The following is a 19519-nucleotide window of genomic DNA, read 5'->3' as shown; positions in this document are numbered from 1 at the left end:
AAAAAAAAAAACCCAACTCGACTGGAATGGTATTGCCACAGGGCTGCAGTCAATTACAGATTATGTCAGCTGTTTTTTTGTCTTTTTTTTTTTTTTACATGAAGCACGTGCACTCTAGTTTGCCACAGACCTCACCACCCCATAGATCATGACCTCCTTTATGTTACCTATTTTAGGTGTTGGATTGGTGATGTCTGGGGATGTTCTGTCTTCTCCATAATGTTTATAGCCAGTCCGTTCTTAACTTACTTAAAAATATATTGACAGTAAAAGGGAAACAATACATCCCACTCTGAGCATCCCAATCTGGTTGTAGTAAAGACCTCACTGACAGTGCTGAACAGACAAGAAGTTGCTTTTTTCCTTACTAAAGCCTGAAATTCTGATTCATTTAAAGAATAAGGATCTGCCAGTGAATTAACATTTATTTTTAAATGTGCAGCCCTTTCTTTTTTAAGTGTAATAGTGAAATAAGCACATTACACCCATTGCCCTCATTTGATGTTTATTTTAGTAATGTCTATTGTCCTCATCATTATCATGTCTGGACCCTTTATGAAACTTAAAATGTTTCTGTGCACGTTAGATCAGTCATTTGAAAGAATTTGAGATTGTCAACTAAAGGACTTCATTAGCCTGGGCATTTGGACAAAATTATTAAATTTCAAATTCTTGTACTTAAAATATCTCACCATTTCAGCAGTGCCTATCAGCCATTATCATAATTTTAAATATATATCTGTTTGTGTTTTCCTTCCTTTGCTTCACCCCAGACTCTCAGTGTCATAAAGCTGACAATTGTATCTACTTGCTCACAATGTGCATTCTTTGCCTGGAACGGCATTTAGCACATAATACCATTAAATAATGGAATGAATAAATGAGCAAATATACAAATACACCAGTTGTGTATATGATAAATGTATTCTTCTCTAGCACCAAGAATTACATTAAAAGATTTTCAGTGAAAATTGTTATGCTTCCTAATTTGAGGACTAAATTGGGGAGATGTGTATTTCTTAATTTCCACGTAAATATGTATTCGAAAGTGCCTCTGTGGATATATGTATTTTTCCTTTTCTATTTCGAATAGCTCCCCCTTTTCCTGATGCAAGGTCAGGAGGAAATTTATTTATCTATCCAGCTAAGAATAAGATGCACCTTGAGACCTGGATGCAAGATGAGACTGCTGAACTCGAAAGTTCATCAGGGACTCCCACATACTAAAGGACACTCTTTCTGTGTTTGGAAGGGGCCAAGTTACTCATCCATTAGAAAAGTCTCATGTGTAGCTTTTAGGCAGTGTTCTCCAAAGAGGGCATCTAGCTCTTAACCTATTGCTGAAAGAGAAATAGCATTGTCTATTAATACTACTGGAACTAAAGATGAATAGTGAATTGGCCTTGATCTGACAGCGAGTTTGACTTTGATAGCTCATCCCTTAAAAAAGGTTCTTTTATATTTATGAAAAAAAGGCATGACGTCAAGCTGGGTGGGATGGGGGGCGGTTGATATCAATATTTAAGAGCAAACTTGTAGGGCTTCCAAAAAAAAAAAAAAGCCCTTTGTGTGAACTTTTTTTTTTTACATGCATAACTAATTAGCTTAGGTTATTATAAGCAGGGCTGCTGTGATGAAGTTTCCGGTGGTGTCTCGGGACACCTTGTTTATAGTGCTTTCTCTATGCCAGTCTACGAATTGGAGTTACAGAAAGTAGAGGGAACGAATAGCCTACTGTTTCTTGTTGGATTGGGGCCACCTAAAACGTGGTTATGCTGGAAATGCTAGAATATAATCACTATCAGGTGAGCTTTATTCTTATATTCAGTCTCTGAAATGTAATTCATAAATTGAGTGTTTCACCTTTTCGTGTTATTGTAGTAGACACACAGTTTTCAGTTGGTACGTGTCTTCCTATTTAATGTTGTTTATTATTTGATGCCATAAGCAGTAATCCAATGTAGTTTTGAACAGAGTAAATATTAGTAGGATTTTTTTCCCTCTTGTACATGGCTGTATTCTCCCCATGACTCCTATTCTTAGCTCATAAGAATAAATTGTGTTTCTCAAGGAAAAAGTGACTATATTGAGTATCATTGATTTTGTTTAAAAGCTTCGTATTCTCTATTAATGTCTTATGAGAAACAAGGTGAAAATATACTGGTGGCTTAATATACATGCCTTTAAAAACATATCCAAAAAGAAAAAACAAACAAACACATCTTTGGAAGTGTTTTTTGTGTTTGAAAGAAACTACTTCATGTGGAACTGCTTTTTATGTTGAGTTTAAGATCTTAATTAAAATGTTGAATACTCATGTCCCAATGAAAGTGGGAAGAATTAATCTGCAACTGGTGGATTTAATCATCAGAATGTTTCTGTTTATGTTCTACAACCATTTTATAGTTGTTTCTAAAGGAGGTGTTTTTTTTTTTTTTAAACAAAACAGAAAGCTATTATATTTGCCAAAGAAAACTGAAATAAGTTATACACCTTCTTCTAGATTATTGTTTTGATCTTAATAAACTCTTTCAGATATGTGTTAGAAAATGTTTACCCTACAGATGGTTGCAGATTTTTGGCTATTATGCATGAGAAGAAGGGCACAAGGTTTTAAAGAGATGGACTGTTAATTAGCAGGGAAATGAAACCAGGCAGAGTATTAACCCAAATCCGAAGAGTTAGCCTTTAAACTTCAGTAATAGCAAAATCCATTAGCACAGTGCCTGGTACCTAACAGGGGCTTAATAATCTATTCTGTTAACGGACTGGCCTGTCTCATGCTTGTGCCTGAAAAGAAGAGCCGTCCAAAACTCACCAATAACGGCACTTTCTTCTCTTCCCTCCATGGCTATGTTCAGGTGCAGACCCACCTCGAAAACCCCACCAAGTACCACATACAGCAAGCCCAAAGGCAGCAGGTAAAGCAGTACCTTTCTACCACTTTAGCAAATAAACATGCCAACCAAGTCCTGAGCTTGCCATGTCCAAACCAGCCTGGCGACCATGTCATGCCACCAGTGCCGGGGAGCAGCGCACCCAACAGCCCCATGGCTATGCTTACACTTAACTCCAACTGTGAAAAAGAGGTAATTCATGTCTCCTCCCCTCTCCTTTCTCTTACACTGAATGACTGTCTGTTGGATCTCCCTCCTGCACTTGATTGTGGACTCTAGTCTGTCCGCGTGGCCACCTTCACCGGCCTTTGTCCCAGACTCCCCATGCTAGCTGTCATCCTCTAGCCTCTTGTCCCCGTCACTGTCACTGGGTTATTGGGTTATGGCTCCAGGCAGGGGACTTGGCCCCCTTGGAGCAGAACCCGGAGGCGAGGACCCTTTTTCTCCTATCCCGTTTCCGCTTGTTAGCTGAGTGTTCTCTTCCATGCCTTTCCATTTACAAAGCATTGAAAATGCAGGGAGAGAAGGGAAGGTGGAAAAGGGATAGTAAAAATAGAAAAGGTGTCGGACAGGCAGTTTAGAAGTTCCGCTTGCTGTGAATGTCTGGAATATTATTTTTATTTCTTCCTGAGCTGGAAAGGAAAAACAAAAAAAGCACAGGGTGTGCATGGCTGGATTGAAAGAATATATAGTACATGAGAATCTAACAGAAAAGCAAAGATTTCCTTGCTGGGTGAATTCGGTTTCCTTAATAAATTGCTGCTGCTGGTGAAAGCTGCTTTTTATAAAGGCTGGGTTGGAGACAAGACTCAAATATACCTCAAAGCTAATTGTGGCACCAAAATTTGAAGCATACCTAAAAGGCAAGTTGTGATTTAATGCCTGTTATTTCCAAATTATGAGATGATGAGCATCATTTTAATGGAGTTTGATTGTCCTCTGAAATGTTCACGTGATTTCAGAGGTAACCCTTCTGAAGTTTGGTTGATTTTAATTTCTAGAGGGACTAAGTCTTCTCCCTTTTGCCCAAACCAACCATCTTATTTTTCTCTGTCCATGCTTGTCATCTGTCAGACTGATTTGATGGAAGTTCTTCCTTCATTATTTCATTTCTTGGTCACATTCCACTTTACTGGAGAGCTTAGTTCATCTTGTTGCTACACCATCAACCTCATGTGAAAATGTCACTGAACAGTCATTTGCAAATCCAAGTCATGGGCTGATTTTGCTTGTGTTTTTGCAGGGATTTTATAAGTTTGAAGAGCAAAACAGGGCGGAGAGCGAATGCCCAAGTATGAACACACATTCACGAGCATCGTGCATGCAGGTACTGAATGACTCGGCAGCCCAAGGATATAACACTTTGTAATGAGGATCTATATTTGTGGCTAATCACACCTTCCTAATGACTTTGGATTTTTGCCCCCACCCCCACTGATTTTTTTTTTAAATCATTATGTCTCATGATTTAAAAACTACTAGGAAAATGATACTAAAATGCATTTTTCCCTGAGTTGCTATAAGGTGTTAAACTGTGCTAAAATACATAAATTTTAATAAATAAGATGTAAACTGCTGTACTTCATTTAGATACCATTATCAAAGTATGTTATACAAATTTATGGGTTAGCAACTTGGACAGAATATCTGTAAAACCAAGATGTGTGTATGTGTGAGATCTATATAGTTTTATAAAATGAAATCTCATGGAAAATATTTTTGGAAACTTTATTTATTCATTTAATGATAATTCATGAATCTTTTCCCAAGCAATGAAAATTTCTTCTGTGACATCCTGTTTAATGGATATATAAATTATGTTACATCCATTTATTAATTATATTTGTATATTTTAAATGAGTGCATGGATATATAAGAGGAAGAAAAAAAATTTTTTTTTGCTTTTTATCAACATATATGACTCTTTTCATAAGAGAACAAATTATTTAAAAAATTCTCTCACACCAAAGCCAGTAATTTCCTTTCCCTGAAAAAAAAAAAAAAGATTAAACATTTACAAAGAAAGGTTGCTCGTAAGTCTTCTGGCCCATTTTCCAGTTTACCAATTCACTTCGAAAGTCATCTGTTAAACAGGACATACAATTGGTATACCGGGAAAGGAAACAGTACTGGCAGTTACTCAAAACTGACCTCCATTTATTCTTCTCTGGAGTTACTCAGTGACACTCATTATTTTTTGAATGTATGCTGTATGCTTGGCACTGTGAGCACTTCATATGGTTTGTCCTGAAATCTCACAAGAATCCAGTAAGGGCATGAGTATTATTAACCCCATTTTACAGATTGGCACACTGTGACTCTTAAAGATGAGGGGCAGTGATCCAACCCAGAAAGTGGGAGAACCGAGATTCTGACAAGCGCCATGATGTTGAAGCCTGTCTTCTTTAACTATGGCAAAGAGGCACACAGGAGCATCCCTCTGAGTTCTGAGCTTTCACTGTGTACTTGTGAAGCACTATTAAGACCCAAGCAGGTGTTTGCATGCTCGCGCACGCGCGCACACACACACACACACACACACACACACACACAACACACACACACACACATACCAAGTAGATCAAATACATAAGATGTTTACGAAGAAATGTTTTCACAGACTTGTCTTTGCAACTGCTGCAATGCACATGTAATCACTGTTGTTTATTATCATGACTGATGTTTTGGTACTTTAGAAATAAAATTGATCTAGAGGGAATGTCAGCTCCACGACTGTAATGATAACCTCGTCCTGGTGCTCTCCTCCGGGAGTGCCAAGCACACTGGCAGGCATACAAGGAGAGACTTAGTTTACAAGTCATTGTAAGGTTACTGCAGGGCTAACCAGTGGCCTGGGAGCCACAGCGCCCCCCACATCCTATGGGAACAAAGGGTTGAACAGCCATCTGTGGTTTTTTTTTTTACTCCAAGGAGGGTGTGGGAAATGTACTGGATATAAATTTAGATGAGAAAAGGAAAAGGCAGCTATCATTCAAGATGAAGTTTCCTGGTTCCTCTTTCCAGTTTAGGGCAGGCAGTTTTATATGACAATTGAAAGCATAGTTCAAACTGTGGCTCTAACCCCTCTTCGATGTGTGACTTTGGGCAAGCTGCTTCTCATGTATCTCACCTGAAAAATTGCTGTAATAATAGCACCTGTTCTGGTAGGGTTATTGTCAGGGTAAATCAGTTAGTCCATAAGAAGCCCCGAGCCCAGTGACTGGCACCTAGTAATCACTCACTATGTGCTGGTTGCATGTATCATCCTCCTCATCACCCATTAGCATTAATGGTCTTCAGTAATGTATTCCTTTGAAGAGAAAGAGGACAGTCATCTCTTAGACTCTAACTAAAGAGTGTTACTTCTTTAGATCAGGAAAGACCATGGATCTCTCTTTGGATTGCTTTGCACAGTTTTTGCTTATATCTCTCTCTCTTCCATTGCCTTTTTCCCTCAGATGGATGATGTAATTGATGACATCATTAGCCTAGAATCAAGTTATAATGAAGAAATCCTGGGCTTGATGGATCCCGCCTTGCAAATGGCAAATACGGTATTGGTGATATTTTTATTTTTCTAAAAAAAAGCTCGAGATATTATTTCCAGTGTTTTTTCCCTGTTCCTGAATTTTCAGTTTCTCTTTGCAAGTGATTCTTTGAGAAGTTAATTCATGAAGCAGAGAAATATCTCAAGATCACAGATAAATGACTCAAACATTAGAAATTAAGAATTGCTCGTGAGTTTATCAGTAACCCCATGATAAAGCTCTGCATTCCCTGGAGTCCAAGTTCACTTTCAATAACATGCTAGGTTTTCTAACTCCCATCCGCATCTGATGCCTAACTTAGTATACTGCTGCCGAGGGAAATACTGTGTGTTGTGTTATTTACAGTGGTTTTCTGGTCAGCCTGAAAACATAATACACTTTTTAAAGGAGATCCCTTACTATTGACAGGTGATTAAGTGATGTTCAGTTTGCCCCATTTCAATGGCAAATTTATTCCAATTTTAGTTCATTAAGCAGGGGTCATATTTGCTCTTCTCTGTTAAGTATTCCTGTCTGCAGTTGGAGCCTTGCCTGTAAAGTTTATTTTCTTTCACTCCTTCCGTTTGACTCTTACTTGGTTCTCGCAGGAATTCCTTGAGTCATGTTGGGATTCTCTCATTGCCTTCCATTTTAGGATTAGGAAAGGTTAGCTTGTGTTGCCCTAGGTTATACAGGTCAGATGTGTCAGAGCTGGGACACGGTACATCTTTGAATGCCTGCTGCTGCTGCTGCTAAGTCGCTTCAGTCGTGTTTGACTCTGTGCGACCAGAGCCCATATGCGACTCTGCGAGTCCCATAGACGGCAGCCCACCAGGCTCCCCCGTCCCTGGGATTCTCCAGGCAAGAACACTGGAGTGGGTTGCCATTTCCTTCTCCAATGCGTGAAAGTGAAGTTGCTCAGATGTGTCTGACTCTTAGTGACCCCATGGACTGCAGCCTACCAGGCTCCGCTGCCCATGGGATTTTCCAGGCAAGAGTACTGGAGTGGGGTGCCATTGCTTTCTCCGATTTGAATGCCTAGTCCCATCATTTTCTGTTTTCTATTCAAGCAATGCCATGAGACTGTCATATTCTTTAGTAATTAGTATGTTTTGGGGGGTATACTATTTTTATTAACATTTAAATTTCACCAAGAGTTCAAGAATATGCTAGCCTTCTGTTCAGATTTTTGAAATGAAAATAAAATGGACAAGCAGCTTTAAGGATGCAATATATTTAAGACTGCATAATATATTCACCAGCTGGACAATCTAGGGGTGGTGTAACTATACACTTAGGAGACAAGCCCTGGAAGTGGAGGAAGAACCTACCATTCAGGACTAAACAGAGGACTCTGGTTGCTGACAGAATCTCCCCTTGACTTCAGGCTTGACACAAACCGAGCAGATCTATCAGTATTGCTGATAGATTTGACACACTTGACACACACTCACGTGATACAAACCAGCGAGTTCAGGACAGTTACAGGATAGATTGGCCAGAGCTGGTTCGGATTGTGGAGCCAGTCTGAAGCAAGCAAGATTGGTTGGAGGATAGAGTCATCTTTTAAAAACCACTAGTTTACGGGGTTGCAAAGAGTCGGACACAACTGAGAGACTGAACTGAACTGAACTGAATTTCTACACAAGTTCCTAAGATGCTTTTCCTAAACAGGGTAGTAATTGGTTTTTAAAAGAGTAACTTCCATGGTGGTAAAAAGGGTGAAAGGGAGTTGTTGGCTAGTGGTTATAGAAATTCAGATTTGCAAGATGAAAAAGTTCTGGAGATGTGCTGCCCAACAGTGTGAATACACTTAACACAATTGAACTGTACACTTAAAAATAATTAAAAATGGTGAATTTTAAATAATATTTTTTTAACCACAGAATTTTTTTTAAAGACTAAATTCCAATGATAAATTTCCTGGGCAAGGGAATGTAGTAGCTTTTACTTATTTATACCAAAATCCCTAGAAAACCAATTTTTTATAGTTACGTTTTCTTTTCTATCTTGATCCAGTCCTTTAAGTCACCTTCTTGAAGTCTTGAGGAGTAAGGACTCCCCTCAAAACCTCTGAGTTTTTTCTAGATTGTTTAGTTTTGTCAATTTACTGCCCGTTTAAACTCACCCCCTATTTTGAAAGAACTAAATATTATTTCTAACAAATGTTTCCTTGCCAAACTCGTCCCACCCTCTCTCAGCCCTGGGTCAGCTTCTGTGGAACCCTCTTACTTTCAGCTTTATGCATCCGTGAGGCAGACTGTGCCTGTCAGTAGTCAGAATCCTAGGACGAACAGGAGCAAAAACCTTGGAGGAGCTTGCGCTCAGGAGTTTATAATTTTTACATATACCCATGGGGTCTCTAGGAGTCGGACACGACTGAGCGACTTCACTTTCACTTTTCACTTTCATGCATTGGAGAAGGAAATGACAACCCACTCCAGTGTTCTTGCCTGGAGAATCCCAGGGACGGGGGGAGCCTGGTGGGCTGCCGTCTATGGGGTCGCACAGAGTCGGACACGACTGAAGGGACTTAGCAGCAGCAGCAGCAGCAAGTCATTTCAGAAGAACTTTGCTGACAAGGGTGGTAATTTTCCAGTGGCATCAAATGGATACCTGTGCATACTCAGGAGAACTATAGGATTGACATGATTCTTTTAAATTATTCTTTTTTTAAAAATTTTCCCCAGTGATGAGGACCTCAGATGTCATCTGATCTAACCTAGTAGTCACTGCCTGAATTTCCTCTTGCACATCCTTTGTATTCCCCTTCAAAATATCAGGCTTTCAGCTTCTTGAAAGCTTCCAAATCTACACTCACAAGTGAAGCAGTGTAACACAGTGGTTGGGAGTTGAGGATTTACTGTCAGACCTGGATTCAAATCCTAAGTCTGCCGTTTACAGCCTGACCTTGCACATTACTTGGTTTCTTGAAGTCCTCCATTTCCTTATTTGTAAAATGAAACTGATCATTGTTTCTCCTTGACATGGTCATCTCCTAAATTATGAATTGTTGTTGTTTAGTCATTGAGTCCTTTCCAACTCTTTTGTGACCCCACGGACTGTAGCCCACCAGGCTCCTCTGTCCATGGGATTTCCCAGACAAGAGTAGTGAATTGGGTTGCCGTTTCCTTCTCCAGGGGATCTTCCCAACCCAGGGATCAGACCCCTGTCTCCTGCATTGGCAGGCAGGCTCTTTACCACTAGCCCCCTGGGAAACCCTAAAGTATGTACAGCATTTAGCATTGGAAACATAGCTTGTTCTCAACAATGTCTAAATTATTATATATAATTTATTATAGTTTAAATAATTTTGATAGTATTTTATCTGGGTGATATTCACTCAGCACCTGTAATATGCCAACTCTACATTAGAATAATATCATATTCAATAATGGAAATATTTCTCATAGTGAGTCTCTCTGTGGATGTGGATCCCAGTTTGCCCCGTGGAGAACTTGTCCTTGTGACAACCCTCTGAAGACATGACCTTTAGACTGAATACCCGTGTCTCCTCGGTCAGTCTACGCTGGAGTAGATATCCTAGTCCGATTGCTCCTGAACTCACTTTAAGATTGATTTAGCCTTTATTAGATGCCTCATAGAAGAAGGCAATGGCACTCCACTCTAGTACTCTTGCCTGGAAAATCCCAGGGACAGAGGAGCCTGGGGGCTGCAGTCCATGGGGTCGCTAGGAGTCGGACACGACTGAGCGACTTCACTTTCACTTTTCACTTTCATGCATTGGAGAAGGAAATGGCAACCCACTCCAGTGTTCTTGCCTGGAGAATCCCAGGGACAGAGGAGCCTGGGGACTGCAGTCCATGGGGTCGCTAAGAGTTGGACACGACTGAGCGACTTCACTTTCACTTTTCACTTTCATGCATTGGAGAAGGAAATGGCAACCCACTCCAGTATTCTTGCCTGGAGAATCCCAGGGACGGGGGAGCCTGGTGGGCTGCCGTCTGTGGGGTCACAGAGAGTTGGACACGACTGAAGCGACTTAGCAGCAGCAGCAGCAGCAGATGCCTCACATGTGACCAGTGCTGGGTGAGGTGCTATGGATGCAGATAAGTCAGGTCTCCTCCCTGGTCTCACTGGGCTTACAAGTTTAGAAAAGGAGACCACTTCAGACTTTGAATGGAGAAGGATAATTCAGAAGCAGAGAGACCGTCTCAGGGGAGTCCGCAGATAAGAAAGAATCCCCAGGGCAGACTTTAATTAATCCCCAGTCAAGAGAAGAGTAACCTGCAGCGCCCTCAGGGGGCACTGACCTTGTCCTGGTCCCCATTTCTCTTCTGTGTTCTCCACATCAGAGCTTTCCCGCAAGAAACTATTTCGGCATTTTACAACTGGCAGAAAGGCACGGTAACACAGAAGGTAGGAACACAGACTCTCAGCCAGACATCTGAGTTCAGTACATACTCTGGAGTGAGTTATTTGTCTTTGCCTCACTTTCCTTCACTGGAAAATGGGGATAATAATAGCATCTAAAACAAGAGAACCTATGCCATCACTAAATGTTAGTTACTAGCTCTTATTCTTGATAAAATTGGGTTTTAATTGTTAGAATTAAATAATAGAACCAACTACAACTTACTAACATTTTAATGTTTTCCCCACAGTGAAGTTTAAACTTAATATTCTTTATGTTGGGCTTTTTTTTTCCTTTTAGTTGGTTCTTTGAAATGGTCTATTTCAAGTTAACTGTTTTAAAAAATAAAGTGGAAGGAACACTTAGAGAGGAAACTATCCTAGAGAGGAAACTATCCTAAGGGAATTGGAGTCTAGAAATAACTATTCTGAGAGCACAAGGGCCCTCTTGTACCATCGCAAACAAAGAATAAAAGTCCCAGTTTACTTCTGCTTACAGAACTTAATTGATATTCAGAGAAGGGGACCATCCAGGGAGAAAAAAAATAATAACATTTTGCAATTATCATTTACTTGGAAAAATATTCATTTTGGTGGAGCAGAACATGGAAAAACTCGATTCAGACAAAGTTTAGGGAACACACGCACACGTGTCTGCCTTCTCTTTATTTGTCCTAATTGGACTGTGTCTTTTACTGTCCAAGGTACAGCTCATGCACTGGAAGTGAAATCTTGTCCATCAGGTTAATGTGCTGGATAAAAACCCCGCAAAGACACAATATATTCATATTAACAGAAGGTGTGCTTGCTCTTCCTTAGCTTTAAAAGTGTTATTTTGACCTAGTAATGAAGTTACCTGTGTTTATGGGGGAATTTTTCAAAATGAGAAAGGGAACCACTGAATCTTTTCCTAAATTTGCATGGCTAGGAGACTGATTTTTAATTAGAAATCCATATTATTTTAATCAGCCTCCCTTTGAGTAGCTTTCATAAGTAACAGCTGTTAATATAAAGAGGCTAAGCCATCATTTAGAGCAGTCTTTCAACCTTGGTACTGTTGACATTTGGGATGGATAGTCCTTTGTTGTGGAGACTGTCTTGTCTGTTGTAGGATGTTTAGCAGGATCCCTGGCTTTTACCCACTGGGGGCCATTCACACCTTGCCATCTCACAGTGACAACTCAGAATGTCTCAAGACAGTGACAAATGTCCCCTGGGGAAAAGGGGCAAAATCACCCCAGTGGAAAAAGATTTGGAGTATGGAGTAGTCACTTGAGCCACACATATCCCCTCATTTCTGTGCTTAGATCTGCATTGCAATCCACAGGATGTTTGGTAATTCATGTGGCAGATAGTTCTGTTAATCAAAGTGAAAATTAGTTTGACTGCCCAAAAACTGTGACTTCCCTGGTGGCTCAGACAGTAAAGAGGCTGCCAGCAAGGCACGAGACCCAGGTTCGATCCCTGGGTCAGGAAGTTCCCTTGGAGAAAGGAATGGTAATCCATTCCAGTATTGTTGCCTGGAGAATCCCCATAGACAGAGGAGCCTGGCTAGCTGCAGTCCATGGTGTCACAAAGAGTGGACATGACTGAGCGAAAAAACCGTAGACAAAGAATATACTTTCAGGAAAACCTCATCGGACATGAATTTGAGCCACTTTGAGAAACAGAGAAGGACAGGGAAGCCTGATGTTCTGCAGTCCATGGGGTTGCAAAGGGTTGGATACAACTGAGTGACTGAACAATGAAACATAGTTTATCAGTCACTTTAAAAGCAGGTACTCTGTTTCACTTGTGCGTGCCTCTTCAGTCATGTTCGACTCTTTGTGACCCCCATGGACTGTATGTAGCCTGCCAGGCTCCCCTGTCCCTGGAATTTTCCAGGCAAGAATACTGGATTGGGTTGCCTTTCCCTTCATCTGGGGATCTTCCCCACCCAGAGATTGAACTCGCATCTCCTGCGTCTCCTGCATTGGCAGGCAGATTCTTTATCACTGCACCACCTGTTTCACCCACTTTATCTTGTTTACTTTTTACAAAACCCTGTGAGATGGGTGGTATGACTGCTACTTTTCAGGGAGGGACATCTCACCTCACAGAGTTGAATATCATTTGGCATGTCAGAGGCAGCTTCTAACCTGAGTCACTGGTTCCTTAGCCCAGGATGTAAATGACTGCACCATTCATTTGTAAATTTGAGTACCCACAGTTAGTGAGCAACTGGGTTTTTATTTGCTCAGGTTCATTTGGAGATTAACTGAAAATTGCAGTTTTGATTATTGGTTATTTGATTATTGAAAATTATCAGCAGGTTGATCCTGCTGTCCTCCCAATAATACGATTAGCATGCAATGTGAACCTCCTATCAGAAACCTGCACTCAGAGCAATACCTTGATGTTCCTTTTTGTAAAGTCAGCGTGATAAGTTACAAAGATTGCCTTCTAACCTCTGTGCCTGGCTCAGAGTAGGCACCCACAAAATTAAGTTTTCCTCAGCAAAATATCCCAGCAGGCTCTATGATGCCCACTCCTAACCAGCAAGATTGGAAAAGCTGCCGAAGCGAGAAATCTTTTCAAGAACTCTCCAGAGGGTTATAAGCTGCTTTTTCAACTGGAAGTAATGATGTTTGACCTCAGTGGAGTGCCCAATAAGGCGTCTTGTTCCAAAGATTTTAATTCATCTCTCTTTTTGGTCAGCCCTGCTGTCAGTCCACACAGTCTTCTCTGTAGTTTTTAACCCCTACTCAATCCATTTCTCAGAGAAGGCGATGGCACCCCAGTCCAGTACTCTTGCCTGGAAAATCCCATGGACGGAGGAGCCTGGTAGGCTGCAGTCCATGGGGTCGCTAAGAGTCAGACACAACTGAGCGACTTCCCTTTCACTTTTCACTTTCATGCATTGGAGAAGGAAATGGCAACCCACTCCAGTGTTCTTGCCTGGAGAATCCCAGGGATGGTGGAGCCTGGTGGGCTGCCGTCTATGGGGTCGCACAGAGTCGGACACGACTGAAGCCACTTGGCAGCAGCAGCAGCAATCCATTTCTTTCTGAGTTCTCCCCGCTTCCACCCGACTTGCCCATCCCTCTCTCTCTCCCCCACTCTTCTGTGTGTGTCTCTCTTCCTGTTTCCACCTGCCCCCTTGTGTCTTTCTTTGTCTTATCCCCAGTTTTCAATTCTTTCACCCTCTCTTTCTCTTTTTGTGAGTCTGCATTTATTAAGTATATGTACACATAACATCTTCCTTTAGATTGTGGTTAGAAAATATATTCTTATCCTGGAGAAGTTGATAATAGAACATATCTGTTCAGTATCGATCCAGTGATAACTTAGAGGTTTTTTTAAAGTTAGTTGTGTTTATCACTTGCCTATTATTTATTCCTAACAAATTATCATAATAACACAGTTTCATGCTTTGCACACAGTTTGCACATGTGATCTTTATTTCTCAAGCCATGGAAATAATTGTTTTTAGCTTGTGGCATTGAATCTCAAGTCACATTATTGGTTTATTAATACCAGATGAAAGTGAAGTCGCTCAGTCGTGTCCGACTCTTTGGGACCCCATGGACTGTAGCCTACCAGGCTCCTCCCTCCATGGGATTCTCCAGGCAAGGGTACTGGAGTGGGTTGCCATTTCCTTCTCCAAGGGATCTTCCTGACCCAGGGATCGAACCCGGGTCTCCTGCATTCCAGGCAGACGCTTTAACCTCTGAGCCACCAGGGAAGCCCATTAATACCAGATAGTTCTTCCCAAATCTGAAATTCTAGAAGGACAGGAAGATAACTTGAGCAAACTCCAGTAGACAGTGGAAGACAGGGAAGCCTGAAGTGCTGCAGTCCATGGGGTCTCAAAGAGTCAGACATGACTGAGCGACTGAGCAAAAATAAAGGAGGAGGATAAAGCTTTGGAATCTCAAAGTCTTACCAGATGTCATACCAGCTTTATAACTTTTGACTCTCTGACTCTACAGTGCTATATTGAGACATTTGAGCCTCTTTCACTTTGCTGTATTAAGTTGGACAGGAATAAAACTAAACACAGGGCAAGGCTGACCTGAGAAGATGACCTGTTTCATATTAAACCACTAAGACAGCTAGTAATCATAGTCACTTTTTTATCAGTTCCTTAGCTAGAGGCCCTTGAAATATGGTTCAAGGGCATTTTACATTATCACATTTTCATATGTATACGTATAGTGAGATATGTGTAATCCATTTCATATGCATAATTTAGATGCTGTCTTCACAAAGGAACAAAAGACTGAATGGAGAAGAGAGATGTGCTCTGCTGATCTGTCTGTTCGAACAGCCCCCAACCCCTAGAGCAAGTGTCATATTAACCTGTTGGAAAACATCTTCTTCTCTGCAGTCTTCCCCCATCTCTCTACCTAGGGATTTAGCTCATAGAGTGTTTATTTAGAAGTCATGACAGGAATATGATACCTGGTGGCTCCCAATGAGAGGAAACACATTTGATTCTATCTTTATTTCATGGTATCTTTTAATCTGTATGTTAGTGGTTATTTGAAGGAATGACACATGCTATATTGTGATATAGCCTCTACCAGGTACATCTGCATTACTGAATATTTTAATCATACTTAAATGCTACTACATTTACTTTTCTCAGATTAGAGTAAAATTCAGAGTGTATAGTCAAGTAAAGGAAGGGCTTAAAGACATAAACTCTCACCTGGTAATGATAGTTTCAGAAATTACTCAAGTTGAGCTGGAAATGGGAAGTTTCTGCTGTGGAAGTAGTGAGATCACTTAACTGTTTTCCAGCAATTAATACTTAGACCTTTATTTCAGGGAGTGGGAAAAGGAAATGTCTTGGATCTCATATGTTTATAAAACTGAGTATATCAAACTCATAGCAGAGAGCTAGTCACAGGGAAATGTATACGTACAAAGGGAAGTCATTGTTGGGATAAAACAGATTCACTGCTTGAAAATATTCAGTTCAGAACAAGAGACAAACACTCTTAAGCTCGTTTGGAAAGGCTCAATATTTCTTTTTTTTTTTTAAGTGTTAACATTTTGTTCTTTTATGAAAGTCAGTGGGCTCCCTCTTGTGGCTCTGTGAAAGATTTCAGTTTCAAGGAAAATACCTTTTTAGTATAATAGTAAGGATATCATTTCTTTTCCAATAAGAAAACACTTTTCATTACTTTTCTTTGTAGAGAGAGAGAGGAAGAAAAGGAAGGAAGAAAGTTGACTTTGATGCAAAACCTGACTTGGCTACAAAGCTATGCCACATAGAACATGACTTATAATAATAATAGCCAATGTTTACTGAACATCTACCATAAGCTACTAGATGCTATAGATAATGAGTTCACCACATTATCCTTGGTCTCAATGCTCATGATACACCTATCAGATGGGTTGTATACTGATTTGATGTGTGTGAGATTCTGCCTCCTTTCCTGTCTCTAAGGGAACCCCTAAGGAGACCATATACCTGCGAATGGGTGAAATGGCAAACGTCTCATTTCCTGTATTAACAAATATTTTTTACATGAAATCATTTCTTTTTTTAAAATCAGTTTTTATTGGAGTATAGTTGCTTTACAATGCTGTGTTGGTTTCTGCTGTGCCACACAGTGAAGCGGCTGCCCACGTCCCTATGTCTGCTGCCTTTGGGACTTCCGTGCCATTCAGGTCACCACAGTGTGTTGGGTAGAGTTCCCTGTGCTCCTCAGCATGATGTTCTCATTGGTTTTCTGTTTTATACTTAGTATCAATGATGTATATATGTGAATACAGTCTGGAATAGGATAAGGGTTTTAGCTGACTAATTTAGGAATCGTTCAATGATTCATTTCCATGACTGTTTTTTTCTCTTTCCAGTTACCTGTCTCTGGAAACTTGATTGACCTTTACGGAAATCAAGGCCTGCCACCCCCAGGCCTCACCATCAGTAACTCCTGCCCAGCCAACCTTCCCAACATAAAAAGGGAGCTCACAGGTAAATTCTCAGCAAACGTGCCTCTCACTGGAGGTTTTCTGTTCGTGTTTTGTTCAGCAAAGTTATCCAAGTAGTGATCTCCAGAACTATTTCCAACTCACACACTTATGTTTTTAGGTCTGTGCAGTGGTTAAGACATTGAGCTATGTTTTAGCACGGGGTTTTTATACTTGAAAATCCTGGTTTCCAGTATTACTTGAGATGCTGGGAATCGGGTCCCCGTTCCTCCATGACTGCCATCATTGAGTCTGTGGCCGATGTCCCCTTTGGGGTGAGAGCAGAACACTCCCAGTCTGGATTTTTCCTGGCCCTTAGTAGCATTTGAGTTTGAGAACTCTGATCTGAATTTTCCTTTGACACACGTTCAGACCCACAGTTGGGACAGACTGAGGACATGTTTCTTACTTCTTAAGATGCTTCCTGTTACTTTTGCTCTATAATGTGCAAAAGATTCATTCACAGAGTGAAAAAATAATTTATCAAATGGAGCAATGGGTATCGTTTGCTCTTGAGGCAAGTGTGAAATTAACCTGTTTCGTCATTTTTGTTTAACGCTTTAGGGAAGGCATTTTACCATTAAAACACGATGAAACTGCATTACAACTGGCATTCTACCCTGCTGGATTTTATGGCCTTCAGCTCATCCGAACCCTTTTTATTATTTGATCCTTGTATCCTACAGGATTCGGTGAATAGACTGAGACTATGGAATATAGATTTGGTGCAAAAAAAAAAAATTCCTCTTGTATTCAAGCGTATCTTTGAAAGAACAAAAACAAAAGTTCAGAAAATTGTGGCAGGAGAAAGACATTTAAAAAAAAGACATTGATTTGGTTTTTAAAAAGATGATTAATACATAAAAACCATCAAAAGCCAACAAACACATAGGTATCGTACCAGGAAGTAATAATACAATGAAGCTTTAGAAAACATAGCTAAATGAAACTTGTATTAAATAAGGATAAAATATGGTTAGAGTAACATGCATAAAATTCTTGAGTGTAAAATAGGGTTTCGAATTATGTATATGATTGTTTCTTCAGAAAGAAAACCACAGCAGCAAGGGGAAAGAGGATATAAGAAATGGGTGAAGAGGGTGTACATTTATTAAACTTTTTAAAAAAGCAGGTATAACAGACACTATCTCTAGAGTCACTGGTATCTTAGACAATGACCAGTCCAGTCTGGACAAGGGTAAAATGGCAGGAAAAGAGTAAAGGGACAGGAAATGAGGTTCTGAACACTGATAGCTCAGGAAGCAGCACACTATACACAAAAAAGAAGAGGCTTACAAGTCAGCAAATCTGACCTAATAATACCTAATACATTACAATAATATAATACATATGCTATAAATTATGCAACAATATCTATTTTAAAATACAATTCTGGATTATGATAATGTAATGTTTTTATATCACTTCTGAAAGGAAAGTAACAGAGGTTCCCGAATCCCCAGGATTAGTCAAGCAACCCAAAGTTCTTAAATAATGAGTTCATTTCCATAAACCAGTTAGAGATCCAGTTTGGGAGCTTCTTGGCTCAGTTTCTGTCTCAGTGTGTTAACACATCAAAGAAAGACTGAAAAGTGCTATTTCCTGAAAAGGAAATTTGACTGCTGACAATACTCTATTGACAGCAACTTCTCATAATCTCTGGTTATTGATTTTTTTGTTGTTCATACCTGTCTGTCGTTCCAGCCTGTCAGACATTTTTGTTACTGGTCTTCTACCATTTTGTAGAAGCTAAATGTTTGCATTTATTGGATATATATTGCTTTTGAAAAAAACCGAAGTCTTTGATTCAAAGTTAAAAATTTTTAAACTCTGTTTTTATTTATAGTTAAGTCAGATAAACATCCATTTGTTTAGACAATGAAGTGTGTTTTTTTAATTTACACCACTGTGTTCCTTGAAAAGTTCTGGTTTCTAATGACTTCATTCATGTGCACAGCGTGTATTTTTCCCACAGAGTCTGAAGCGAGAGCATTGGCCAAAGAGAGACAAAAAAAGGACAATCACAACTTGAGTAAGTTGGTTTTATGTTTATTACATTGGCGTTGATGTTCCCCCTTATATCAAAAAGTTTCCAGGCATTTTGAAGGGAAATTGATTTTACCTGTTAAAGGTATATTTTATGGAAGAAAATTGTTTTTTGAAGAGTCCAAAGTATATATTTTGCCTCATATTTTAATCTCAGATTAAAGTGAATTATATACACACACTTGTTTTCAGTATCTTGAGGACTGGTTTTTTTCCTTTTTTTGTAAGAGGGAATTTTGATCCCTGACTACCCAATTATAAGTTGCTCGCACTGGAACTTAACTAACAAAAGGGGATTATGGAATCACCTTCTCCAGTGAGATTTAAAAGAAAAAAAATGAAACATCTGGAGGAGAGTCATTGAGTGAGATGAGGTAGCCTCCCAAATTTCTGACTTTAACTGTGATTTTAAAAAAGGTCTTCTATAGGAGAAGGCAATGGCACCCCACTCCAGTACTCTTGCCTGGAAAATCCCATGGACGGAGGAGCCTGGTAGGCTGAAGTCCATGAGGTCACTAACAGTCGGACACGACTGAGCGATTTCACTTTGACTTTTCACTTTCTTGCATTGGAGAAGGAAATGGCAACCTACTCCAGTGTTCTTGCCTGGAGACTCCCAGGGACCGGGAAGCCTGTTGGGCTGCCGTCTCTGGGGTCGCACAGAGTCGGACACAACTGCAGCGACTTAGCAGCAGCAGCTAAGCATCA

The 19519-nt window shown here is 40.1% G+C and overlaps 1 protein-coding gene and 1 non-coding gene across 20 annotated transcripts in view; one reads left to right on the top strand and one right to left on the bottom strand.

Annotated features, from left to right (window-relative positions):
* Positions 1–19519, top strand: part of MITF (melanocyte inducing transcription factor) — a 235441-nt gene that overhangs the window by 197904 nt on the left and 18018 nt on the right. For 10 of the 19 annotated variants that reach the window (XM_061396402.1, XM_061396401.1, XM_061396412.1 and 7 more), the window contains 5 exons: positions 2862–3089; positions 4141–4224; positions 6356–6451; positions 16652–16769; positions 18723–18797. In XM_061396402.1, coding sequence (XP_061252386.1) covers positions 2862–3089; positions 4141–4224; positions 6356–6451; positions 16652–16769; positions 18723–18797 — 601 coding nt within the window. Of the gene's footprint in view, positions 1–1543; positions 1806–2861; positions 3090–4140; positions 4225–6355; positions 6452–16651; positions 16770–18722; positions 18798–19519 lie in introns of those variants that run through there. The other 9 variants (XM_061396403.1, XM_061396404.1, XM_061396406.1 and 6 more) reach the window with 6 other exon arrangements.
* TRNAS-GGA (transfer RNA serine (anticodon GGA)) lies at positions 14450–14522 on the bottom strand. The gene has a single exon. It is a non-coding gene; the product is annotated as a tRNA-Ser (tRNA).

Source organism: Bos javanicus, chromosome 22 (assembly GCF_032452875.1).
Source record: "Bos javanicus breed banteng chromosome 22, ARS-OSU_banteng_1.0, whole genome shotgun sequence".
In the NCBI taxonomy this organism is placed as follows: Eukaryota; Metazoa; Chordata; class Mammalia; order Artiodactyla; family Bovidae; genus Bos; species Bos javanicus.
This window is presented reverse-complemented; position numbering and strand designations above follow the sequence as displayed.